Genomic DNA, 27,927 nt, shown 5'->3' with positions numbered 1-27,927 from the left:
ACTAACTGAATGTGTCTGGTATATGTTCAAGTTTATTATTCTCTCAAAATCAGAAAACATTTAATCAAACTTCTTAGTACACAATGAAGGACAGACATACTGCAGGCAGACACCATATCTCATGACACATACAGTAAAATATATTAGACATGAAAGCTTGCAGCCAGGTCAGAATTGTCAAAAACACCAGTAGCATTAACAGCAACATCAAACTCACTCTTTGAGTAAAAAAACAACAATAATAATAATAATCTTTATTATTATTACTGTGTGATATTAGATTGCTTCTTGTATAAATATTTTCCGTCTGGATTTTAATGATTTGTATGTATATATATATATATATATACTCTTTATTATTATTATTGTTTTTTTTTTACTCAAATCATTTGTGGGGGGATACTAACTATTGATAACACAGTATGTTATCAATATACTTTAAAATGACTAAAACCAAATCGAAACTGTGTAGAATTGATAATGGACCTACATTCATACAGAAACTTGACTGTGTCCAGCTCGCTTCGCTAATAATCACTGAAATGAAAGGCAGTCAGGGAGCATTGAAAATTCCCCAAACTATGGATAGAGAAAAGAAACTGCACATTTTCACAGCGAGAAATATAACACATTTTCAATGCAGCCCCCCAAACCTCGTTGAATACTGAATGCGGCCCCAGGGTCAAAAAACACATTTGACACCCCTGCTTTAATGCATATCAGTGCATAATAAGCCAAGCCCATGGTACAAATCTTACATAATCTCTATTTTTAGCTTGAATGTTGAGATGAACAAAAATATAGGCATCATTTAATGTACATTTAACATCAATAACTTGAATATAATGGGATAAATTAATGCATATGAGACCCAACAGAAAAACGAGACACTCTTTGGCTTAAAATGTAAACTATTAGAGAAAAATAAGGGCTTTTTGACAGGTCCCACACTTCTCTGGTACAATAATTTTGTATGTCCCGTTTGGAAACCTTGACCTACTGAACTATGAATTAGATAAAGAATTGACAATCCCAGTAAAAAAAAGCTTTATCAAAGATAGACACATTTTCTCACCTGAACAATTAATACATCACCCACCACAACATTTGAATGTTTAGAAAAATATTTCACTCCTTTCAAATACTGATTCGATTCCATGATTTTCATTATTTTTATTCAATTTCTTCTTCTGTAATCAAGTATCTTCAACTCAATCATTAATTCACAATGTATCAATGAATCATATTTAGTATTATATACCATCTGGTAATCGTGATAATAAAAACTAAGTGTTATAAAAGAGTTGTTATCAAACAATGGGTAGAATTCCTGTATTTCAGACCAGAAGAGAGCACCAGTACCTCTATCTCTTTCTCTCTCCCTGGATTGTTGCTTTATTGACTAAAAAGAAATCCCCTTTAAACCCACAGTGTACAGTATGTTATCAAGCTGATGTGAAGTTGTTTTTCTACGCTATAGTACTGGTCTCAACGTATTTCTCAGTGACAGATATTTTCTTCTCTTGCACCACAGCGGTGTGGCTGCTGCTACAGGGTGCAGCTGTAGGCGTGGTGGTGACTTTGACAGCAGTAGCAGAGGCCTCGTTTGACCCCGCCGTGCCACACAGGGAGCTGGAGCTCAACGAGGAAGCACCACTCTGACCTCTCACTTCTACACTATGACATTTGACCTCTAACCCCTGGCCTCTCTGCAGCATGGTGACCTGGGCAGCCCCTAAGCCTGTGCTGCACCCTGCTGCCGAGTCTGACCCAGACCCGCTCTCAACAACCACCACTTTCCTGGACCCGGACAGGCTTCCCTGTGAGAAGTTTCCTCCTGGCGATAGATGGCCTTTTCCGATCATGGTCTGGTCTGCCCCCTGTAGAACCTGGCCTCCCCGTGTAATGGTTTGGCTCGTCTCTGTAATAATGTGACCTCCCCCGATAATAGTGTGGCCCGCTCCCTGTAAGACCTGGCTTGCGCCCATAACAAGATGACCTTGTCCTTCCTCACTACCACCTGCTCCTACCTGCCTCTCCAGTAAAATCATGCCCTGAGCACCATGGAGCCCTTCTACCTGCACCACCCCCTGACCCATCCCTACCCCCACCTGGCTTACCGCCTGCTGGGCACGGACATAACCACCTCCCCCTCTCTGCTCCACCAGCACCAACTGGGGCTGGGGCTCCACCATGTACATGGTGGGGGAAGCGGTGTAGTACATAGGGGGCTGCTGGATGAAGAGGGTCTTGTTGGGCATCACCTTGTTCTCCTGAACCTTGCGGATGGTGGCTGATCCTTGGGCCCGAGTAACAAGGTTCTCCTGTAGGGGTGTGGAGGAGGTGGAGGTGGTGGATGAGGTGTTCAGGGTGTTGACATTGAGAGCTGTGTCTCTATTGACCTCTGTGTGGGTGGATGTGGTAGGCCTAGGTCTAGGGGATGACACAGACATGTTGACAGTCTCCGCCTCCATAGCTATCGACCCCTGGCAGATCTTGGCCAGGGTCTTGAACTTGGGCCCCAGGTCGTTGAGGAAGTCCAGGTCGTCATCGGCCCCCAGGAGGCTGCAGCAGCCAACAGAGCCTACTGGTGACCCCTGACCTTCGTAGTCGTAGATCAGTAGGTCATCTCTCTGTTGGTCGTTCTGCGCAGCATGATTGGCCTTCTGTAAAGGTCATATGATAGGAACAGATACAGTATATTAACACATTTAATCAAAATGGCTACAATAACACTGCCCTCAACTCCTATGTCAAAGGAGTAATCCAAGAAGTTCACTTTCACCGACTCAGTATAATCTCAATACTAATGCATACACACTTTTAGTGGTCTTCAAAAGATCATGATCTAAGATACTCACTGCAGAGTAGTACTCCTCTAGGACTCCCTCGGAGAGAGCGACCCCATCATAAGCTCCAGCTCCATATCTGGAGAAGTGTTCATGTCCAGTCATGGTTCCTCCACCCACGCCGTAGTTCACCTTCACTCTGCCACTGAGCTGGTGGGAGCCATGGGAATGTTTGTGCTCCCATGTGTTTATTGCGGACGGGGTGAAGTCGTCCCCGAACACTCCTCCTGCTGATCCTCCTGCAGCCCCTGCATCTCTTATTAATCCCATGTTTGCCAAGTCAACGACTTTGATGGAGCCATCTATCACCACAGGAATTTGCAGGAGTGGAACTTCCTGTGAGGGGGAAGGAGTGGGTCAAATTTCAACTTGGAAATGGAACAAAATAAATGTACAGTACCAGTCATAAGTTTGGACACACGTACTCATTCAAGGGTTTTCATTAATTTGACTATTTTCTACATTGTAGAATAATAGTGAAAACATCAAAACTATGAAATAACGCATATGGAATCAGGTACTAACCAAAAAAGTGTTAAACAAATGTTTTATTTATTTTTATTTCACCTTTATTTAACCAGGTAGGCAAGTTGAGAACAAGTTCTCATTTACAATTGCGACCGAGCCAAGATAAAGCAAAGCAGTTCGACAACATACAACAACACAGAGTTACACATGGAGTAAAACAAACATACAGTCAATAATACAGTAGAAAAATAAGTCTATATACAATGTGAGCAAATGAGGTGAGATAAGGGAGGTAAAGGCAAAAAAGGCCATGGTGGCAAAGTAAATACAATATAGCAAGTAAAACACTGGAATGGTAGATTTGTAGTAGAAGAAAGTGCAAAGTAGAAATAAATGATGGGGTGCAAAGGAGCAAAATAAATAAAATAAATAAATACAGTAGGGGAAGCGGTAGTTGTTTGGGCTAAATTATAGATGGGCTATGTACAGTTGCAGTGATCTGTGAGCTGCTCTGACAGCTGGTGCTTAAAAATAAAAACATATTTTATATTTGAGATTCTTCAAAGGAGCCACCCTTTGCCTTGATGACAGCTTTGCACACTCTTGGCATTCTCTCAACCAACTTCACCTGGAATGCTTTTTCAACAGTCTTGAAGGCGTTCCCACATATGCTGAGCACTTGTTGGCTGCTTTTCCTTCACTCTGCGGTCCAACTCATCTCAAACCATCTCAATTGGGTTTCAGGTCAGGTGATTGTGGAGGCCAGGTCATCTGATGCAGCACTCCATCACTATCCTTCTTGGTCAAATAGCCCTTACTTAGCCTGGAAGTGTGTTGGGTCATTGGCCTGTTGAAAAACAAATGATAGTCTCACTAAGCGCAAACCAGATGGGATTGGCAGAATGTTGTGGTAGCCATGCTGGTTAAGTGTGCCTTGAATTCTAAATAAATCACAGACAGTGTCACCAGCACCACACACCCACACCATCACACCTCCTTCTCCATGCTTCACGAGGGGGGACCACACATGCGGACATCAGCCAACAGAGCTGAGCCTCACAAAGACACGGCGGTTGGAACCCAAAATATTTATACCGGTCTAATGTCCATTGCTCGTGTTTCTTGACCCAAAGAAGGATCTTCTTCTTATTGGTGTAATTTAGTAGTGGTTTCTTTGCAGCAATTCGAACATGAAGGCCTGATTCACACAGTCTCCTCTGAACAGTTGGTTGAGATGTGTCCGTTACTTGAACTCTTCGAAGCATTTATTTGGGCTGCAATCTGAGGTGCAGTTAACTCTAATCAACTTATCCTCTACAGCAGAGGTAACTCTGGGTCTTCCTTTCCTGTGGCCAGTTCCATCATAGCGCTTGATGGTTTTTGCGACTGCACTTGAAGAAACTTTCAAAGTTCTTAACATTTTCTGGATTGTCTTAAAGTAATGATGGACTGTCGTTTCTCATTGCTTATTTGAGCTGTTCTTGCCATAATATGGACTTGGTCTTTTACCAAATAGGGCTATCTTCTGTATACCAATCCTACCTTGTCACAACCCAACTGACTGGCTCAAACGCATTAAGAAGGAACGAAATTCCACAAGTTAACTTTTAACAAGGCACACCTGTTAATTGAAATGCATTCCATGTGACTACCTCATGAAGCTGGTTGAGAGAATGCCAAGAGTGTGCAAAGCTGTCATCAAGGCAAAGGGTTGCTAAATTGAAGAAACTCAAATATAAAATAGTATTGATTTATTTCACACTTTTTTTATTGAATATCCGAAACATACAATATACTTGCAGTGGAGCCGCTCAACAACTACACCATACCAGTCATCCAACAGACTCCCATTCAGAGCGACACACAGAAGCATCCAGGGTCAATGCCCTGCTCAAGGGCACGTTGACAGATCGCCCACCAGGCCAAAAAACGTGAACCCGAACCCTCCAAGATCACCCCACAGTTCCCCAATAGCTGTCCCTCAACCATTCGAGACCCCTCCCACGGTCCCCTCCCAAGAAGAAAAATAAAATAAAAAATACAATTAATTCCATTCCCCACCCCCAAGAACCCCCCAATGCACCAACAACCAAGAGAATGAACTAAAGAGAAAAAATTAAAAGACAGAAGAAATCAGCAATGCCAACTGTATATGTTTGTGTGCAAGTCTGGCATTATTACATGTATGTGTGTGTTCTTGTATGCGTTTATTTGAATGAGAGTGTGTGTATATGCATGTGTACAAACACCTGCACGGCATCAGCCTCAGGCAAACCGGCATTAGTTGTAAAAACACTGCCCCTCAGTGTCATTCAAACATACTTTTAATTATGCTTTATTTACACTTTTTTTTCTTTACTTTTATCTTTGACCATCATTCTATCTCCCGCACAGAAACTCCACTCCCACTTGTCTCCAATTCCACATCCCAACCCTCAGCTTCCCGCAGCCCATCCCATCTATCTCTGCTGGTCTCTCCAGATCTCCTAACAGTACTATTTCTAGGGTAAATTTTAGATCAATGCTATGCATTTTCAGCCATTCCTGAACCTAAGACCAGAAAGAGGCTACATGAGATCAATACAAAAATAAATGGTCTATTGATTCTGTATCCTCACGACAAAATGTGCAGAGCTTCAATGATTTTATGCCCCAAATATTCAACATTTTGTTGGTGGCAAGAATTCTATATAATAATTTTAGCTGAAAAGCACAAAGTCTTGAATCTCAGACACCCTGTACCATGGAATCGGTACATCAAAAATCTCTTCCCAAATATTTTGCAATCTGTATGGCACAGTTGTCAACATCCTGGTCCTAAAATGAAACTGGTATACTTTCCTATTTATGCTATTTTTATTCCTCTGCCAGTTTTGATCCTTTATATTGGGCAGACAGACCAGTTCCCTACCTCCTCCCACTGCCACCTGCCTCTTCCATTTTTGGGGTAATGATGTAATCAATTGGTTGTACTCTTGGATTGAGCAGACCTTCCCGTACAATTCTGAACTTCATGAATGTCATAACTCTACCATTCCAATGTACAATATCATTTAAGAACAAAATACCCGTTTCAAACATCTTTCCCATAAATACAGGTATTTTATCAACCAGCACATTTGAGTTCTGCCATAATATTTGTTGTAATATTTGTTCTATCTTTTCAGGGGGATGAAATTGAAATTGTAGCCAGCTCTGCAATGCTTGTTTGAAAAAGAGAGATACTTTGAAAAAAGTATAATTTTCAATTAATCGAAAATGAGACATGGCAATCTGCACAAAGGCAAAAAGGCATTTTTTTAACAATGGGTGAGCTTTTCTTAGTAATCTACTTGAGAACCATTTAGGGTTCAAGTAAAACTTTTGAATAAGTGAAGCTTTTAGAGAGAAGTTTAGTGCTTTTATATTTAATAATCTCAACCCACCCAATTCATATTCATTATATAGATAGGCACATTTTATTTTGTCTGGTTTAGCATCCCAGATGAAGCAAAATAGTTTTTGCTCATATGATTTGAAAAACGAATCATCGGGAGTAGGCAGCGCCATAAGTAAGTGAGTAAACTGAGAAATGACTAAGGAGTTAATTAGGGCAATTTTTCCATAAATAGACAGGTATTTACCTCTCCATGGTTGCAGGATCTTGTCTATTTTACAAGTTTTCTATTCAAATTCATTGTGAAGAGCTTATTTACATCTTTTGTGATATGGATACCAAGTATGTCTACTTCACCATCAGCCCATTTTATAGGTAAACTGCAGGGTAATGTAAAAGTTGTATTTTTTAAGATCCAATACGTAACATTGTACACTCATAATTAGGTTTTAGTACAGAAAGGTTATCTAGATCTTCAATGAGACAATGCAGGGATCTAGCTTGCAGACTTAATATAAAACTTGAGTCATCAGCATACATGGACACCTTTGTTTTTAAGCCTTGGATTTCTAATCCTCTAATGTTGTTATTGGATCTGGTTTTAATAGCTAGCATTTTGATGGCCATAACGAATAGATATGGTGACAGTGGACACCCTTGTTTAACTCCTCTTGACAATTCAAAACTCTCTGAGAAGTAGTCGTTATTTACTATTTTACACCTGGGGTTGCTATACATTATTTTAACCCATTTTATAAGAGAATCACCGAAATTAAAAAAATCCAGGCATTTATAAATAAAATCCAGTCTTACTTTATCAAATGCCTTTTCAAAATCCACTATAAATACCAGGCCTGGCTTCTTAGATGTTTCATGATGTTCTATTATTTCTAGTAGTTGTTGTATATTATCTCCAATGTATCGTCTATGTAAAAAACCTGTATGATCAGGATGATAAATACCTGGTAAAACCCTTTTAATTTCGAGTGCTATGCATTTCGCTAGAATTTTTGCATCACAACATTAAAGTGTAAGGGGCCTCCAGTTTTTTAGATAGACTGGGTCTTTTATATTTGCCATCTGGGTCTTTTTTTTATTAATAGAGAATTCAGACCTTCCTGCTGAGTACCTGACAGACTACCATTTCTATAGGAGTAGTTAAAACAATCTAACAATAGAGCCTTTAGTATATCAAAAAACGCTTGATAATACCTCCACCGGTATGCCATCAAGCCCTGGGGTTTTTCCAGACTGAAAGGATCTAATAGCCTCAAAAAGTGTTTCTTCTGTAATTTGGCCGTCGCACTGATCTTTCTGTACATTTGTTAATTTTCAATGTTTTATATTATTTGGAAAGAATTCCTTAGCGTAATCTTCATTCAGTGGGAGAGGACGAGATAGAAAAGAGAACATATGCCTAAAATAATTAGCTTCCTCTTTTAAAATATCATTCGGAGAATCATAGATGACTCCATAATCAGTAACAAGTTTCTGCAAATTCTTTTTGTTAGCTTTCCTGTATTGGAGATTCAGGAAGAATTCTGTGCATTTTTTTCCATATTCCATCCAGTTTGCTTTATTTTTGTAATAGATTACATTAGATTGTTCTTCAATAACGTTCTTGAATAACTTCAAGTTCTTTTTGTTTTTCCATTTTGTATCTCCGTAGTATTGTTTTTATTGCTATCTATCTGTACTATTAGTTCATGGATTTCCCTTGTTGTCTTGTCTCTTTAGTCAGAAACTGATTTTTTATTATTGATAAATATTGAATTGAATGACCTCTGAAGGTACATTTAAAGGTATCCCAAACGATAAGGGGATATGCTGAACCTATAATACACTGGAAAAATTCAGTTATAAAATATTTTGTCTTAGTTAAAATAAGTTGTCCTCCAGTAAACTTTGATTAAATTTCCAATATCCCCGTCCACGTGGAAAATCTATAAGAGTTATGTGGATGCCAATTAGATGATGATCCGATCGCATTCTGTCTCCTATTAAAACTTTTTAACCTTTGATGCAAGAGAGAAAGAAAGTAGTCAAGACGACCAGCTTGATTAAGTCTCCTCCATGTTTATTTTTTTTAATTTAACCTTTATTTAACTAGACAAGTCAGTTAAGAACAAATTCTTATTTACAATGACGGCCTACCCCGGCCAAACCCAGACAATGCTGGGCCAATTGTGTGCCGGCCTATGGGACTCCCAATCACGGCCAGATGAGTTGCAGCATGTACAGTTGAAGTCGGAAGTTTACCTACACCTTAGCCAAATACATTTAAACTCAGTTTTTCACAATTCCTGACATTTAATCCTAGTAAAAATTCCCTGTCTTTGGTCAGTTAGGATCACCACTTCATTTTAAGAATGTGAAATGTCAGAATAATAGTAGAGAGAATGATTTATTTCAGATTTTATTTCTTTCATCACATTCCCATTTGGTCAGACGTTTACATACACTCAATTAGTATTTGCTAGCATTGCCTTTAAATTGTTTAACTTGGGTCAAACGTCTCGGATAGCCTTCCACAAGCTTCCCACAATAGGTTGGGTGAATTTTGGCCCATTCCTCCTGACAGAGCTGGTGTAACTGAGTCAGGTTTGTAGGCCTTGCTCGCACACACTTTTTCAGTTCTGCCCACACATTTCCTATAGGATTGACGTCAGGGCTTGTGATGGCCACTCCAATACCTTGACTTTGTGGTCCTAAGCCATTTTGCCACAGCTTTGGAAGTATGCTTGGGGTCATTGTCCATTTGGAAGACCCATTTGCAACCAAGCTTTAACTTCCTGACTAATGTCTTGAGTTGTTGCTTCCAAATATCCACATAATCTTTCAGCCTCATGATGCCATCTATTTTGTGAAGTGCACCAGACCCTCCTGCAGCAAAGCACCCCCACATCATGATGCTGCCACCCAGTGCTTCACGGTTGGGATGGTGTTCTTCAGTTTGCAAACCTCACCCTTTTTCCTCCAAACATAACGATGGTCATTATGGCCAAACAGTTCTATTTTTGTTTCATCAGACCAGAGAACATTTCTCCAAAAAGTACGATCTTTGTCCCCATGTGCAGTTGTAAACCGTAGTCTGGCTTTTTTATAGCGGTTTTTGGCTTCTTCCTTGCTGAGTGGCCTTTCAGGTTATGTCGATATAGGACTCGTTTTACTGTGGATAGAGATACTTTTGCACCTGTTTCCTCCAGCATCTTCACAAGGTCCTTTGCTGTTGTTCTGGGATTGATTTGCACTTTTCACTCCAAAGTACATTCATCTCTAGGAGACAGAACGCGTTTCCTTCCTGAGCGGTATGACGGCTGTGTGGTCCCATGGTGTTTATACTAGCTTACTATTGTTTGTACAGATGAACGTGGTACCTTCAGGCTTTTGGAAATTGCTCCCAAGGATGAACCAGACTTGTGGAGGTCTACAATTTGTTTTCTGAGGTCTTGGCCGATTTTCTTTGATTTTCCCATGATGTCAAGCAAAGAGGCACTGAATTTGAAGGTAGGCCTTGAAATACATCCACAGGTACACCACCGAATGACTCAAATGATGTCAATTAACCCATCAGAAGCTTCCAAAGCCATGACATGATTTTCTGGAATTTTCCAAGCTGTTGAAAAGCACAGTCAACTTAGTGTATGTAAACTTCTGACCCACTGGAATTGTGAAGCAGTGAATTACAAGTGAAAAAATCTGTCTGTAAACAATTGTTGGAAAAATTACTTGTGTCATGCACACAGTATATGTCCTAACCGACTTGCCAAAACTATAGTTTGTTAACAAGAAATTTGTGGAGTGGTTGAAAAATGAGTTTTAATGACTCCAACCTAAGTGAATGTAAACTTCAGCCTTCAACTATATATCTCACTAGGTCGGGTTTTTAGTCTCCAAATATCCACTATTTCTAATGTGTCCATAATATTTGTGATTTCCTTAAGGGCACGGTGATGATAGTTCTTAGAGTGATTACCTTTACGCTCCATTGAGGTACTTAACACTGTGTTGTAGTCTCCTACCATAATGATTTGATCATTTGTTGCCTGTAAGTTCAATAAATTGGTATAAATGTTTTCAAAGAGGTATGGATCATCCTGATTTGGAACATATAGATTAATGAGCCAAATCTCTTTTTCGTCCACTTTCATATTCAAGAAGATCCACCTTCCTTGCGAATCATTCCTGACTATTTGCACATTCAGATCGAAATTGTTGTTCATTAATATCATCACACCTTTTGAGTTCCTTTGTCCATGACAGAAACATTTTTCACCACCCCATTCCTTTTTCCACGCACATTCATCTAAGGATGTAGAGTGAGTTTCCTGTATACAGTATGTTATATTCCTTTTCTTTTAGCCATGTAAAGACTTATTTTTTTATAATCTGCTAAACCGTTACAATTATAACTGGCTATACATATTTCACACCTTTCCTTAACTAGATACTATTCTCAGTCTAAATTGACCATAATTAGTGCTTGTAAAGTTACTGCCATCAGAGATATTATGACGGTCAAAATTAGAGCTTTCAAAGGTCTGATATTTAGAGTTCAAGAAATAGGTTCTAGCAATATTTGTTTTATTCCCTTGCCTGTTTGCCTGTGAGCCAATACCACAGATGTTAGAAAATTGAGACAAGATATTATGTGTGTAGTAAATCTGAGTAGGTTGATGTGTATATTGGATGTGATTTAGTGAGAGTGTGTACGATGTCTGTATTACATTTACATTTACGTCATTTAGCAGACACTCTTATCCAGAGCGACTTACAAATTGGTGCATTCACCTGTATAAGAGGAAGACTATAATATGTGATGTCCGAATAAATAATAACTCTGCTAATTTGCATGGTTGAGTGTCTATGTGTGTAACATGTAGTGCCTATAGCCTTAATATCCATGATGATAATTGTAATCCATATCGTATCCCCGTCATAGTTGAATCATAATTATCTTTAACATCAATGAAAAACACATCCCAGCATTTCCATAGCAATTGACGTTTCACATGATCATGAAAGACACCTTGCATTACTCTAGAGACAGCTTCACTACAGTACAAATGTATTCCGTACAATATGTTATTATTCCCTAGTGCCCCTATTCTGATATCTCCCCCTTGCTTGTTGTAAACATATATAAACTTGTAGACAAATACATCAAAAAGATAGACAAACAATAAACATATTACATTTTAAAACAGTTCTCGACAATAGAGAAGAGAAAAGAGAGAAAGAGAGTGAGAGAAGGGAGCGAGAGCAGGTGTGTGTGAATGTATAAGTCTGTATGTGTAAGCAAGCATGTAATTGAGTACGTGTGTGTTCATATCCACTTCATATCCACTTCATTTTTACAGTTCCCATACTTTCTTTTTTTCGTAACCTGAAGTCCCTGTAGAATTTAGTACAGCCATGGTGTTATGGAGCTGTCTCGGAATAGCTGTCCATCTATAAAGAGTTTGTCCACAATGAGAAAGGCACGCATACCCTTCTCCCTTTGTTGCCTTTGTACCGGATACAGTCTCTTACGACGTTCGTTTATCTCCCTTGGTCACTGAGACCAAATTTGATCCCTTTAAACTCCCTTCCTCTGCTTTTGATCAGCTCCTTTTGTTGGTAGTGTTGAAATTTTGCGATGATCGGTGGGGGACACTTGGTCTTGTCGCTCCGAGCTCCAAGTCTGTGTACTTGGTGGACAGCCACCTTGTTTACAGTCTCTATAGGAAGTTCCAAGGCGGATTGCATGAATTCTCTGATCGTGCCCTCTGGATTATTGGATGCGTCCTCAGGAATCCCATAAATCAAATATTTTCACGCATGCTACAACTTTGTATGTCTAGTAGCGACTCCTTCATCACCCTGTTTTCCCTGAGTAGACAATCGATGTTGGAATTGTGGATTTTTACCTTGGCTGTGAGTGCCTTCTTTTCTCCTTGGAGCGTGAGAATTTCACTCTGGCTAAACTCCCCCTCAGCCCTGCTACCTCCTCACACAACTTTTCCAGTGTTGCATGGATTCCAGCCAGAGCACTTGCCTCTACTTCAACGGTAAGTAAATCATCTGTGTCTGTAGATGAATCTGTTTTTTTGTGAGGTAGTCGGCTCTTTCCATGATGGAGTATGTTGTTCCTCCATAGTGTAAGCTTTTGGTACTCGGCGATTTCCCTCAGGATCTCCTTGGTATCCAGGTTGGCACTTTACTGCAACCAGTTGATTTACGAAAAGATAACAATGAGTCTTTCCCATGATGACAACAGGTGTCTGTAGTACAGCCAGCTAGCACTCGCGGAATCCACGCAAAAATGGAACACAAACTTGCAGTCCCAGCTGTAAAGGCTAACCGCGTCGTGGAATCCTTAGCAACAAAACTTTAGTTCTGATTAACCTCTCTGGGCTAGGCGGGACGAATTCGTCCCACCTACTCAACAGCCAGTTGAATCCTGTGGCGCGTTATTCAAATACCTTAGAAATGCTATTACTTCAATTTCTCAAACATATGACTATTTTACAGCATTTTAAAGACAAGACTCTCATTAATCTAACCACACTGTCCGATTTCAAAAAGGCTTTACAACGAAAGCAAAACATTAGATTATGTCAGCAGAGTACCCAGCCAGAAATAATCAGACACCCATTTTTCAAGCTAGCATATAATGTCACATAAACCCAGAAGGCAGCTAAATGCAGCACTAACCTTTGATGATCTTCATCAGATGACAACCCTAGGACATTATGTTATACAATACATGCATGTTTTGTTCAATCAAGTTCATATTTATATCAAAAAACTGCTTTTTACATTAGCATGTGACGTTCAGAACTAGCATACCCCCCGCAAACCTCCGGTGAATTTACTAAATTACTCACGATAAACGTTCACAAAAAACATAACAATTATTTTAAGAATTATAGATACAGAACTCCTTTGTGCAATCGAGGTGTCCGATTTTAAAATAGCTTTTCGGTGAAAGCACATTTTGCAATATTCTGAGTAGATAGCCCAGCCATCACGGCTAGCTATTTAGACACCCACCAAGTTTAGCCCTGACCAAAGTCAGATTTACTATTACACAAGTTTGATTACCTTTGATGTTCTTCGTCAGAATGCACTCCCAGGACTGCTACTTCAATAACAAATGTTGGTTTGGTCCAAAATAATCCATCGTTATATCCAAATAGCGGCGTTTTGTTCGTGCATTCCAAGACACTATCCGAAGTGTAAATAAGGGTCACGAGCATGGCGCAATTCGTGACAAAAAAAATCTAAATATTCCATTACCGTACTTCGAAGCATGTCAACCGCTGTTTAAAATCCATTTTTATGCCATTTTTCTCGTAAAAAAGCGATAATATTCCGACCGGGAATCTGCGTTTAGGTAAACAGAGGAAAGAAAACAAAGCATTCGGTCGATGCGGGCACGCGCCTGAGTCTCACAGTACTGTAACCAGCCACTACCCAAACGTGCTACTTTTTTTCAGCCAGAGCCTGCAAAGCCACGATTCAGCTTTTTGCCGCCTTCTGAGAGCCTATGGGAGCCGTAAGAAGTGTCACGTTATAGCAGAGATCCTCAGTCTTCAATAAACAGAGGTAAGAAGAACGACACCTTGTCAGACAGGCCACTTCCTGCATGAAATCTTCTCAGGTTTTTGCCATATGAGTTCTGTTATACTCACAGACACCATTCAAACAGTTTTAGAAACTTTAGGGTGTTTTCTATCCAAAGCCAATAATTATATGCATATTCTAGTTACTGGGCAGGAGTAGTAACCAGATTAAATCGGGTACGTTTTTTATCCAGCCGTGTCAATACTGCCCCCTAGCCCTAACAGGTTAAAATGTATTTAATGAAAATGTTTTAATATAAACAACAAACCGAGTGTAGACAGTACAATGTTCTGTTGCGCTCTCTGATGACGTATCGGATGACGTATACCAACCCAGCCAACTGATTGGCTGAAATGCATTAAGAAGGAAAGAAATTCCACAAATTAGCTTTTAACAAGGCACACCTGTTAACTGAAATGCATTCCAGGTGATTACCTCATGAAGCTGGTTGAGAGAATGCCAAAAGTGTGCAAAGCTGTCATCAAGGCAAAGGGGTGCTACTTTGAAGAATCTCAAATCTATTTTGATTTGTTTAACACTTTTTTGGTTACTACATGATTCCATATGTGTTATGTAATAGTTTTGTTGTCTTCACTATTATTCTACAATGTAGAAATTAGTAAAAATAAGGAATGACCCTTGAATGAGTAGGTGTGTCCAAACTTTTGACTGATACTATATGTCCAAAGATCATTCTTATTTACAAACTCTAGAACAGTTTGATGTCATCCATTGGCAGTGCCATCATGTATAAAATACCTTGTCTTCTCCTTGTCCCTCGGTGTGATATGGAATCATGTGTTCTTTAGTGTCAAACGGCATGGCCTTAAAGTCACCTATGGACGCCACTCCTCCACACAGACAGAACAGCAGCAGGAGGGGCACCACTGTAAACACACATTCCAAATTTCAACTAATGTTCACAAAACACAAAAGGTGAGAGGTCTGAATGCCTTGGGACAAAGGGTTGTAGACATAACCCATCAATAGCTATGTTTACATTACCTTGTCTAGTGATTTGTTGTCAACATTTCAAAAGTTAGAATATAAAATTGATGTGACCATTGCATGCTATTGTGGGTTTCCATTTAACTATCTTGAGTCAATAAAAACAGCTAAACGTAATGACGTCACACCTAAAAAATCTATACTCTTAGAAAAAAAGATGCTATCTAGAACCTCAAAGGGTTCTTCAGCTGTCATAGAATAACCCTTTGACAAACCCTTTTTGGTTCCAGGTAGAACCCTTTTTCGTTCCAGGTAAAACCCTTTTGAGTTCCATGTAGAACCCTTCTACAAGGAACCCTACAAGGAACCCAAACGAGTTCTACCTGGAACCAAAAAGGGTTCTACCTGGAACCAAAAGGGTTATCGTATGGGGACAGCTGAAGAACCTATTTTGAACCCTTTTTTGTAATAGTGTACAGTGTTGAATAAAAAAAAGTGGTGTTTCCATTTTCCATTTAGGCAAATTGCACATTAGGCCTAATAAATTGGTGACAGTAGCTTATGCCCTCTATTTGTTTCATGTCTCAGGTAGACCGCGAAAGCCAGAATGAACAGAATGCATTCATTTACAAAAATGTGCTAAATTCAAACAACTGGACTGGGTACCGGCGCAGAGGAAGGCTCCGGCCATGGAGCGGGACTGGACACCGTGCCTGGACTGGGCACCGGCGCAGAGGACTCAGGGCTGGTGACACACTCTTCAGGGTGAGTGCAGGGAGCTGGCACAGGATGTACCGGGCTGGGAAGGCGCACTGGAGGCCTGGTGCGTGGAGCCAGCACAGGTTTCACCGGACTGATGACACGCTCTTCAGGGCGAGTGCGGGGAGCCGGCACAGGACGTACCGAGCTGGGGAGGCGCACTGGAGGCCTGGTGCGTGGAGCCGGCACAGGTTTCACCGGACTGATGACACGCTCTTCAGGGCGAGTGCGGGGAGCCGGCACAGAACGTACCGGGCTGGGGAGGTGCACTGGAGGCCTGGTACGTGGAACCGGCACAGGTTTCACCAGACTGATGACACGCTCCTCAGGGCGAATGCGGGGAGCCGACACAGGATGTACCTGGCTGGGAAGGCGCACTGGAGGCCTGGTGCGTGGAGCCTGCACAGGTTGAACCGGACTGATGACACACTCTTCAGGGCGAATGCGGGGAGCCGGCACAGGACGTACCGGGCTGGGAAGGCGCTCTTCAGGGCGAATGCGCTGCAGAATACACCTAACCAACATCTCTCTCCGATATCCCTCCTCACACTGCTCCATCAACTCCCCGACGGTCTCTGGCTCTCTCCTCGGCTCGACCGACCGCCCCTTGTGCCCCCCCCCCAAACAAATCTTGGGGTTTCTGTGGCCGCGGACCACGGCGTCGTCGCTGTCCTCCTATGCTCCAGCTCTCCTTTTCCTCCAGGGCACGCTGCTTGGTCCTGTAGGGGTGGGATATTCTGTCACGTTCGTCGTAAGAATGAGCGGACCAAAGCGCAGCGTGAGTAGAGTTCCACATATTTATTGAGGTGAAACTTCAAACAACAAATAAATAAACGAACGTGCAGTTCGTAGCGCACATAGCACTAAACACAAACAATATCCTACAACGCAGGTGGGAAAAGGACCACACTAAGTATGATCCCCAATTAGAGGCAACGATCATCAGCTGCCTGCAATTGGGAACCATAGTCACACCAACATAGAAATTAAAGACTAGAACACCCCCTAGTCATGCCCTGACCTAAAACAACCATAGAGAACCCCGAGGGCTTTCTATGGTCAGGGCGTGACAATCAAGTGCATCGCATACCTTCAAAATGATTCAACAATCATAATTTACTCCAAAAACACTGTTTCCTTCATCATTTGTCGCAATAAAGAAAGTTGGACAAAATAAAAATCCACCCTGTAGAACGGATAAAAATGTTGTCAATCTTTAGAAAATGTCTCCTACATGTATATCTGCCATTTCCATTACACATGTCAACATATATTTTTTTGCGACATTGCTTTTGTCGAATAAACCTGGGTCAATGGAAACCTGCCTAGTGACTTGTCTTACCCAACTTACTAATCACTCAAAACATGTTGAAATAGGTTAGTCAGCAGCATTATGAATCAGTCTCTCCTTCCTAGATCTTTATCAAATAGGCAGTTTGAGGAAGCCAACAGAGTATGTAGTTAACAGAGGGCTTACTCACGCAGCAACAGCAGGAGGCCCAGAAGGAGCAGCAGGATGGCAGATGCTCCTAATGTGACGTCCTTGTCCGTCTCCCTGGCAAAGCAGACCTTATTGACCTGATCACAGGTGCACACAACCACGTTCAGAATCTGGATGTCTGCACAGGCCTTCCCCTGCTGGTCACTGATCTCCACAGCAACCTTGTAGTGACCTGGCCACATGTGGGCATGGTCTCGTAAAATGGCAGTGGTACCTAAAATAAATATGAGAGAGACAAAACAAACATGAATTATACAAATCTAGAAATCAAATCTATCCACCAATTCCATTCAAACACACCACAATACGTAATTGAAGTTTAGTTTACGACTACTCTTTCTAAAACACCTTCTATCAGGCTCAACAAAATAAAGCCAAAACAGCCCCTTGATGAAGCTTTCCATACTGTCTATCTGCTTCCTAAACCCCAAAGTCCCAGATTAGTTATGTTACCATTGAGGTGCGCCACTGTCCACTTCTGTTTGCTGTCCCCCTGAATCACTCTGAACTTGAAGGGAGCTCCGTTGGGGAAGGTGTCCCCATCCACAGCCTTGACATACACAGCAGTGTCCCCCAGGCACATGGTCGTAGCCGTTGCTGTCAGTATGGGACAGTGGTCGTTAAAGTCCTCCACCTGGATAGCTATTGTCCCTGTGGCCGTTTTGGATGGCAGATCTGGACACCAAAAGAAAATACAGAATTACATACAGACTTGACTTATTCTCTTTTAGCTCCAAGTGGAGCAAAGGTCCTAGAGTGCATCTTCAGTGACCAATGTTCTGGACAGATTTCTTGACTTCTTGATATCTTACAGAATGGCATGAGGACAAATTGATTATTAGTATGGGTACTTGCCGGTTGTGATGGCTATTATCTTGGCGTAGTATGTTCCATTGACCAGGTATTTGGACTCCCGATCAGGCACTTTGTTCAGCTTGATCTCTGCTGTCTTTTCATCGATGATCAGCCAGTTGTCTACATCGGATTTTTTGGCATACCTGAGTAAATGATAATGACAAGAGCACACAATTAGGATCAACTAAATGATCCTTTAGTAAGATGGAGATTAACATAACATAAAATCACATCACATAATATTTACTCTGATAAAACAATATGAAAACATCTGGGACCTCACCTAACATTGGTAGCAGTCAGTAGTGTGTCACTGTCAATGGCTGCGTAGGTGGTGATGACCTTGTTAATGGTGACTGTGGTGGAGTCCTCAGAGATGGTCACCACTTTAACCATTGGCTGGAATTTGGGGCCCTCTTTCTGGTTGATCACGTTGATCTTGATGGGGTAGGTCTTACCACCGCCCGTCATACCCCCGCCTGCAACCCCTCGTCCTCCTATCCCTCCACTCGTAGAGGAGGAGCCAAAGTAGTACACTGCTTTGTTGGAAACACTTATGGCAAGGTTGAGCACTTTCAGCTCCTCGTAGTCCAGTGCCTTTAGATTCAAACAGCAGGGATAAACAGTAGAATGAGTCAAGTGATACCAACAATGTTGGAATATTATGAGAATTGAGAAGACTAGTAGTTACAAGACACTGAGGCTGGAATTACATTTAAAAGAAAATGTTCTATATGCTTTTTATTAAATTCAAGCCTGAGTCAATCTTCAATCATAGCCCATACCTTGGTTATCATAATAATGCCTTCGTTGGTCTTGGAGTCGGTAGTGATAGTGAAGTAGCCGGCTTCGTTGCCTGTGATGATGGTGAACACAGCCAGCCAGTTGTCAGTGTACATCAGGTCCAGATCAGTGGCTTTGATCCTCAGCACCTCCACATTGACCGTGTTCTCCAACACACTCCCCTCGTACTGAAAACACATTCACACATCAAAAGTTCATACATCGCAGCAACATATTGCAGTGAATTTCGGGTGTCCAGCAACTGTCAAGCCAACACGTTAGCCATTGCGCCAAGAGATCTGAACTTCTCGACGAGGCTGCTAGGTTATGGTTGCTACAATATAATAAATATAAAAACACTATTATACTGAATAGAGATCAGAAAAGTGGTGAGAGGTTGAGTTCTTACAGATTCTTTCTCCAGGGTGGGGATGTTGTCGTTGATGTCCAGGATTTTAATGACCACCTGTCCTGTTCCTGAGTTTCCACCCATTGCTCCGTTCATGTCTGAGCCTTTTACAGTCAGGATGTAGGTGTCTTGGGTCTAGACAACCAAGAAATATAATAGAGCTTATAGTTAGTTACTTATTGTTGTAGATATCAACATTATTGGCTGTGAAAGTGTCAATGCATACAATGCATACAGTGCTGTGGTCACTTTTGCGAGCAGGCCTTTCTAATCGACCTGGCCCGGGTATCCTGGAAGAATATTGACCTCATCCCGTCAGTCGAGGATGCCTGGTTGTTCTTTAAAAGTAACTTCCTCACCATCGTAAATAAGCATGCCCCTTTCAAAAAATGTAGAACTAAGAACAGATATAGCCCTTGGTTCACTCCAGACCTGACTGCCCTTGACCAGCACAAAAACATCCTGTGGCGGACTGCAATAGCATCGAATAGTCCCCGCGATATGCAAATGTTCAGGGAAGTCAGGAACCAATACCCGCAGTCAGTCAGGAAAGCAAAGGCTAGCTTTTTCAAACAGAAATTTGCATCCTTAGGCTCTAACTCCAAAACGTTTTTGGACACTGTCAAGTCCATGGAGAACAAGAGCACCTCCTCCCAGCTGCCCACTGCACTGAGGCTAGATAACATGGTCACCACCGATAAATCCATGATAATCGAAAATTTCAACAAGCATTTCTCTACAGCTGGCCATGCTTTCCTCCTGGCTATCCCAACCTCAGCCAACAGCTCCCCCCCCCCCCCCCCCCCCCACCCACAGCTACTTGCCCGAGCCTCCCCAGCTTCTTCTTCACCCAAATCCAGATAGCTGATGTTCTGAAAGAGCTGCAAAACCTGGACCTGTACAAATTAGCTGGGCTAGACAATCTGGAACCTATCTTTCTAAAACTATCCGCCGCCATTGTTGCAACCCCTAATTACCAGTCTGCTCAACCTGTCTTTCGTGTCGTCCGAGATCCCTAAAGATTGGAAAGCTGCCGCGATCATCCCCCTCTTCAAAGGGGGTGACACTCTAGACCCAAATTGCTATAGACCTATATCCATCCTGCCCTGCCTCTCTAAAGTCTTCAAAAGCCTAGTTAATAAACAGGTCACTGATCATTTCGAATCCTACCGTACCTTCTCCACTGTGCAATCCGGTTTCCGAGCTGGTCACGGGTGCACCTCAGCCACGCTCAAGGTACTAAAAAATATCATAACCGCCATCGATAAAAGACCGTACTGTGCAGCCGTCTTCATCGACCTGGCCAAGGCTTTCGACTCTGTCAATCACCATATTCTTATCGGCAGACTCAACAGCCTTGGTTTCTCAAATGACTGCCTCGCCTGGTTCACCAACTACTTTGCAGACAGAGTTCAGTGTGTTAAATTGGAAGGCCTGTTGTCCGGACCTCTGGCAGTCTCTATGGGGGTGCCACAGGGTTCAATTCTTGGACCGACTCTTTTCTCTGTATATATCAATGATGTCGCTCTTGCTGCGGGTGATTCCCTGATCCACCTCTATGCAGACAACACCATTCTGTATACTGCTGGCCCTTCTATGGACACTGTGTTAACTAACCTCCAAACGAGCTTCAATGCCATACAACTCTCCTTCCGTGATCTCCAACTGCTCTTAAACGCTAGTGAAACCAAATGCATGCTTTTCAACCGTTCACTGCCTGCACCCGCCCGCCCGACTAGCATCACTACCCTGGACGGTTCTGACCTAGAATATGTGGACACTACAAATACCTAGGTGTCTGGCTAGACTGTAAACTCTCCTTCCAGACTCATATTAAACATCTCCAATCCAAAATCAAATCTAGAATCGGCTTTCTATTTCGCAACAAAGCCTCCTTCACTCACACCGCCAAACTTACCCTAGTAAAACTGACTATCCTACCGATCCTCGGCTTCGGCGATGTCATCTACAAAATAGCTTCCAATACTTAACTCAGAAAACTGGATGCAGTCTATCACAGTACCATCTGTTTTGTTACCAAAGCCCCTTATACCACCCACCACTGCGACCTGTATGCTCTAGTCGGCTGACCCTCGCTACATATTCGTCGCCAGACCCACTGGCTCCAGGTCATCTATAAGTCTATGCTAGGTAAAGCTCTGCCTTATCTCAGCTCACTGGTAACGATAACAACACCCACCCGCAGCACACGCTCCAGCAGGTATATCTCACTGGTCATCCCCAAAGCCAACCCCTCGTTTGGCCGCCTTTCCTTCCAGTTCTCTGCTGCCAGTGACTGGAACGAATTGCAAAAATCGCTGAAGCTGGAGACTTATTTCTCCCTCACTAACTTTAAACATCAGCTATCTGAGCAGCTAACCGATCGCTGCAGGTGTACATAGTCCATCTGTAAATAAGCCACCCAATCTACCTACCTCATCCCCATACTGTTTTTATTTACTTTCTGCTCTTTTGCACACCAGTATCTCTACTTACACATCATCATCTGCTCATTTATCACTCCAGTGTTAATCTGCTACATTGTAATTACTTCGCTAACATGGCCTATTTATTGCCTACCTCCTCACGCCATTTGCACACACTGTATATAGACTTTCTTTTTTTCTATTGTGTTATTGAATGTACGCTTGTTTATTCCAACTCTCTGTTGCTGCTTGTGTCGCACTGCTTTGCTTTATCTTGGCCAGGTCGCAGTTGTAAATGAGAACTTGTTCTCAACTAGCCTACCTGGTTAAATAAAGGTGAAATAAAAATAAATAAAAACATAGATGCACAGTACACTGTATAATAGTATACCAAGGTATCTCTCTCACCTCTCTGTCCAGCGTAGTCTGGCGAACCATGATCTCTCCAGTCTGGTAGTTGATGGCGAACATGCTATCTGAAGAACTCTTCTGCACTATGCTATAGTAAATCTGAGAGTGTAGCGTGTTCACTTCATCCGCATCTGTGGCTAAAACTTTCATGACAACGGTTTCTGGAATTCACCAAGGGAATAGTTACTTATGCAGTACACCAGTACTACTACTGTACTATTACTATTACCACTACTACTATTACCACTACCCCACTATCACTATCACTACCACTACTACTACAGATGTAGGATCTTAATATGAGCCAGTTTGCTACAGCAGGAAAATAATCCTGCAGCAAAAGGAAATGTGAATTATTATGAATGCACATTTTAATGAATGCAAATTTTATAATGAATGCACATTTTTGTAGGGGTATATACATTTTTCATTAGGTCATTAGGTCAAATAGAGTCTGACATTTCAAAGTGGAAATTACAAACTTTAGAAGCCTTTTTAAAACTCAAATGAACTAAACGTTTGAATTTGCTGCTGTGAAGGTAAAATTCTCAGCAACAAAAGTGATCAAATTAAGATCCTACATCTGTACTACTACGACGCCGATGACTACTACTACTATTACTGTATCACTACTGTGACTATTTCACTGATTACACTGGTAATAACACTACTACTACAACAGCTACAGTTTGAACCATTACCACTACTCTGGCTGCTAATTCTCATCAAGTTTCATAGAAACATTTAAAATAATTGGAACATGCCTGCAGCACTGGACTCATTAACGGATCCAGATTGTCCAAAAACGAACACTGGTTGGCAGTCATTCTGGTCCTCAACGGAAATACGCAGGTCAATGTCCTTCTCTGCTTTGCTTCCATTGTTGTATGTCGCTACTCCAAGTAACTAACAGAGAGACCATGTTAGAACATCAGACATTCATTAATTTCTTACATGTTGAGCACAAGCATTCCATGCCTTGGATTAGGTTTTAGTGGGTAGCTTACGTGGTAGGAAGGTATCTTCTCTCTGTCCAGAATGCCATTGATTCTGACCATGCCTGTATTTGGGTTGACAGTGAATAGGCTCCTGGGGTTTTGGTCTGCACCGATCCCTGTCAGTGAGTAAGTCACCTTTGACGTGTACTGCTCATCAGAGCGAATCTGTCACAAACACACATACCAATCAATCTTGATAGTAAAATACTATTATTATTGTAATAGTATTGATCTAATAATAAGCATCGGTGAATAGCTAGGATAATACCACAAAAGCCTTTTTTGTTATGGAACCTATTTTTGGAGTATAGCCTAAATATCAAATGTACATTTGGAGATGTAGCTGATCACATGCATTCATATCAAGGTGTACTGTAGGTATGAAACTATTGATAGATGAATGGCATGTTTGAGTTGTAGAAAAGAGATACAGGCAGAATGTGTTGTTGAAAGAGTTATTTTACGCTGTTGCTACTCTCTGTTATTATCTATGAATAGTGACTTTAATAACTCTACCTACATGTACATATTACCTCAATTACTTCGACTAACCAGTGCCCCCGCACATTGACTCTGTACCGGTAACCCCTGTATAAAGCCTCGCTATTGTAATTTTACTGCTGCTCTTTAATTATTTGTTACTTTTATTTCTTATTTTTTACTTATCTATTTATTTCGAATTTTTTTATTTTACTTAGCAGGTATTTTTCTTAAAACTACATTGTTGGTTAAGGGCTTGTAATTAAGCATTTCACTACACCTGTTGAATTCGGCGCATGTGACAAATAACATTTTATTTTATTTTGATCTGTTTTGTTTTTAGACTAAACCCTTGCTCTGTGACTGTAGGTATGACCGCACATTGGGCTGTATCTCTGAGCAGCTTGTTCCTAACACATAAATCACAAACATAACGATTACACAGGTATTCCTTCACTTTAGAGTACAACATCTGGCTGACACAGATATAGTGTATGCAACCAACCTGATCAGTAGAAAGCAAGACAACATTCAGCACTTCTTTGGTTCAAACTACGGACATCGACAAACTTTCAAAGTGCTAATTTTGACTAAACGCTAAAGCCATGTATCTTCATGGATCTTAATATGCATGATTCATTCTAGACAGACAACTGACTTATCCGATGTGTAGCCTAAAGAGCTATGCCATGCTCAGACTATTTCATGTCTCATGGTTGTCAGAAACATCTGAATCACTCCATGAGTTAGAGTAAGACGTATAGGATCAGATCATACCTTTGCGATGTACTCTTGGCTGGTGTAATCTACATTCTCCTTCAACCTCTTAGGAGGAACGATCCATTCTCTCTTCTGTCTTCTCAGCTTCAGCCCACCGCCAACTGCTGCCACCACACATAAAAACTGCACAAAATACAAAAGAAAAAACACAGCATTATAATATTGACTCACCACGAAGGCCTAAGGGGTTTATGCTAATGTGATAATAACACCGTAATAACACTGCATTGCTTCTAAATAACTCACAACTGCAGACTACAAGTTGTACAATAGCTTACACATTGAGTGTACAAAACATTAGTAACATATTGTTAATATTGAGTTGCACCCCCTTTTTAGCCTTAATTCGTCACAGCATGGACTCTACAAGTTGTTGAAAGCGTTCCACAAGGATGCTAGCCCATGTTGACTCCAATGCTTCCCATAGACAGTTGTGTCAAGTTGTCTGGATGTCCTTTGTGTGGTGGACCATTATTGATGCACACGGGAAACTGTTGAGCGTGAAAAACAGCATTGCAGATCTTGACACACTCAAACCAGAGCGCCTGGCACCTACTACCATATCCCGTTCAAAGGTACTTAAATATGTTGTCTTGCACATTCACCCTCTGAATGGCACACATACACAAGCCATGTCTCAAAAAACCTTCTTTAACCTGTCTCCTCCCCTTCATCTACACTGATTGAAGTGGATTTAACAAGTGATATCATTAAGGGATCCTGGTCAGTCTATGTCATGGAAAGAGCAGGTGTTCCTAATGTTTTGTGCACTCAGTGTAAGTTCTAGCACAATAGTTATAGCTATGTTTAAATATCAGGTCATGATTGTTTCCTCAGTGTCTGTACCACTTTGTACAGATTAATGGATTTAGTGCCTTCAGTATTCGCACATTGTTATGGCAAGACAATGTAAAACCAGGAGTAGAAATATGTTTAACAAGTCACAAAATATGTTGAATGGTTTCACTGATAGCAATGATAGTGTTTAACATGATTTTTGAATGACTAGCTCATCTCTGTACCCCACACATACAATTATGTGTAAGGTCCCTCAATCGAGCAGTGAATTTCAAACACATATTCAACCACCAAGACCAGGGAGGTTTTCCAATTCCTTGCAAAAAAGCAGACATTGAATATCCCTTTGAGCATGGTGAAGCTATTAATTAACATGTGGATGGTGTATCAATACACACAGTCACTACAAAGATACAGGCATCCTTTCTAACTCAGTTGCCAGCCAGGAAGGAAACCACTCAGGGATTTCAATGAGTCCAATGGTGACTTTAAAATACTTAGAGTTTAACAGCTGTGATAGGAGAAAACTGAGGATGGATCAACAACACTGTAGTTACTCCACAATACTAACCTAATGACAGAGTGAAAAGAAGTAAGCCTGTACAGAATACACATATTCAAAAACATTCATCCTGTTTGCAATAAGGCAGTAAAGTAAAACAACAAAAAATATGGCAAAACAATTAACTTTATGTCCTGAATACAAAGCATTATGTTTGGGGCTAATCCAACACAACATCACTTAGTACCAGTCTTCATATTTTCAAGCATGGTGGTGGCTGCATCATGTTATGGGTATGCTTGCCATCGGCAAGGACTAGGGAGCTTTTTTAGGATAAAAATAAATGGAATAGAGCTAAGCACTGGCAAAGTCCTATAGGAAAACCAAGTTCAGTCTGCTTTCAAACAGACACTGGGAGACAAATGCACCTTTCAGCAGGACAATAACCAAAAACACAAATCCAAATATACACTGGCGTTGCTTATCAAGATTACATTGAATGCTCCTGAGTGGCCTAGTTACAGTTTTGACTTAAATCAGCTTGAAAATATATGCCAAGACTTGAAAATGGCTGTCTACCAATGATCAACAAACAACTTGACAGAGATTGAAGAATTTTATAAAGAATAATGTGCAAATATTGTACAATATTACCCAGAAAGACTTGGCTTTTGTGATTTTAACATATATTGACTCAGGGTGTAAATACTTGTGTAAATGACATTTCAATAAAATTGTAGAAATTTCTAAAAACATGTTTTCACTTTGTCATTATGCGTTATTGTGTGTCGATGGGCGAGATTTAAAAAATAGATTAATCCATTTTGAATTCAGGCTGTAACACAACAAAATGTGGAATAAGTATGAATACTTTCTGAAGGCCTAATGTGTAGTTTCATGCCAAGGCAAATTATAGTTGCATGTTTATGCCAATTCATGATCAAAGACATATGACAGGCATAATTAGAACCGAAAAGTATAAAGCTTTAAGCTATTAATAGTTTTCGTTCACTGTCACGACAGGAAGCTGTATATGATAAATTCGTTTTCTTCTGTATGCAGAAGACCCAATGAAAATATTGAACAAATCAATTTCACAACATTTAAACTAGGAGAAAGTTGTGATAGTGATATCAGTGTCGATTTTAGCTGTTGATAGTTATCCTATTCAGTGACATTCTCTAAAATCGGAGCTAAGTATTTCACCAGCTGTTCTTTCACTGACAATGACCAGACGTGTTCAGACTTTCTCTAGGCAAATGACCACTGGGCACCATTTCGCAGCTAAACTGTTTTTGTTCTCAATCTCATGTTGTCCGTAATCGGTGTTGCACGCGAAATATGAACGGGAGAGTAATAAAATAGCGACATATGAAGTACATTTTCTCTTCAGATAATTGAAGGTTACAATCCTAAAAAGAAAACTGTAAATTCATTCGATAAAAACTGTTTTTTCGACATTGTCATTGAGATGCTCACATTGAGGCTGCCTGAGAAGTGTCACACCTAAAAAATAAAAAATAAACCGAGCCGTTATTGCTCGTGTAGCCTATACCTAATTACCAGCACATGTTACAAAATGAAAAATAAGATTTTTGACTCACCGTTAGTATGAACGGCAATAATAAAACAGTGGCTGTGGCTACACGGGCCATTGCAATGATTGTTGACTAAGGTAAAATGTTCCCCTCTTGAAGTGTAGCCTAATTCTTTAAATCTGCTGCTGAGTATTTTCTGTTGTAGCCTATATAAACTTCGGCCTTTTCTAAATTGTAAACTCTTTATTCTTTGATGATACAGACTGCAATAGGCGGCGTCTCTCAAATAGTTTCACCACAGCATCGCTTATAGGCTGATTACAGAAAGGGCGAGGCAAAAGACGAAGCTTGGTTCATTCTCACATAGATGGAATATTTGTGCACAGCTCATACAGTAGATGGAGTATTTGTGCACAGCTCTGACCGGGAAAGCTATTA

General features: G+C 41.0%; 1 protein-coding gene across 1 annotated transcript; it reads right to left on the bottom strand.

The window, feature by feature from the left end:
• Positions 1-10: 10 nt before the first annotated feature.
• LOC106569169 (desmoglein-2-like protein) lies at positions 11-27,813 on the bottom strand. The gene is made up of 14 exons (XM_014140222.3): positions 27,556-27,813; positions 24,649-24,774; positions 23,401-23,556; positions 23,158-23,299; positions 22,391-22,554; positions 19,557-19,691; positions 19,150-19,335; positions 18,648-18,961; positions 18,365-18,507; positions 17,963-18,184; positions 17,490-17,723; positions 15,061-15,188; positions 2,862-3,185; positions 11-2,666 (listed from the first exon to the last, which is right to left on the bottom strand). Exons 1-14 carry the CDS (start codon positions 27,604-27,606, stop codon positions 1,470-1,472), a joined length of 3,522 nt encoding a protein of 1,173 aa, XP_013995697.3. The 5' UTR covers positions 27,607-27,813; the 3' UTR covers positions 11-1,469.
• Between the last annotated feature and the right edge of the window lie 114 nt (positions 27,814-27,927).

Source organism: Salmo salar, chromosome 14 (assembly GCF_965601325.2).
Source record: "Salmo salar chromosome 14, fSalSal1, whole genome shotgun sequence".
Classification (NCBI taxonomy): Eukaryota; Metazoa; Chordata; class Actinopteri; order Salmoniformes; family Salmonidae; genus Salmo; species Salmo salar.
Note: the sequence above shows the minus strand (reverse complement) of the source record. Positions and strands in the feature narration are given on the sequence as shown.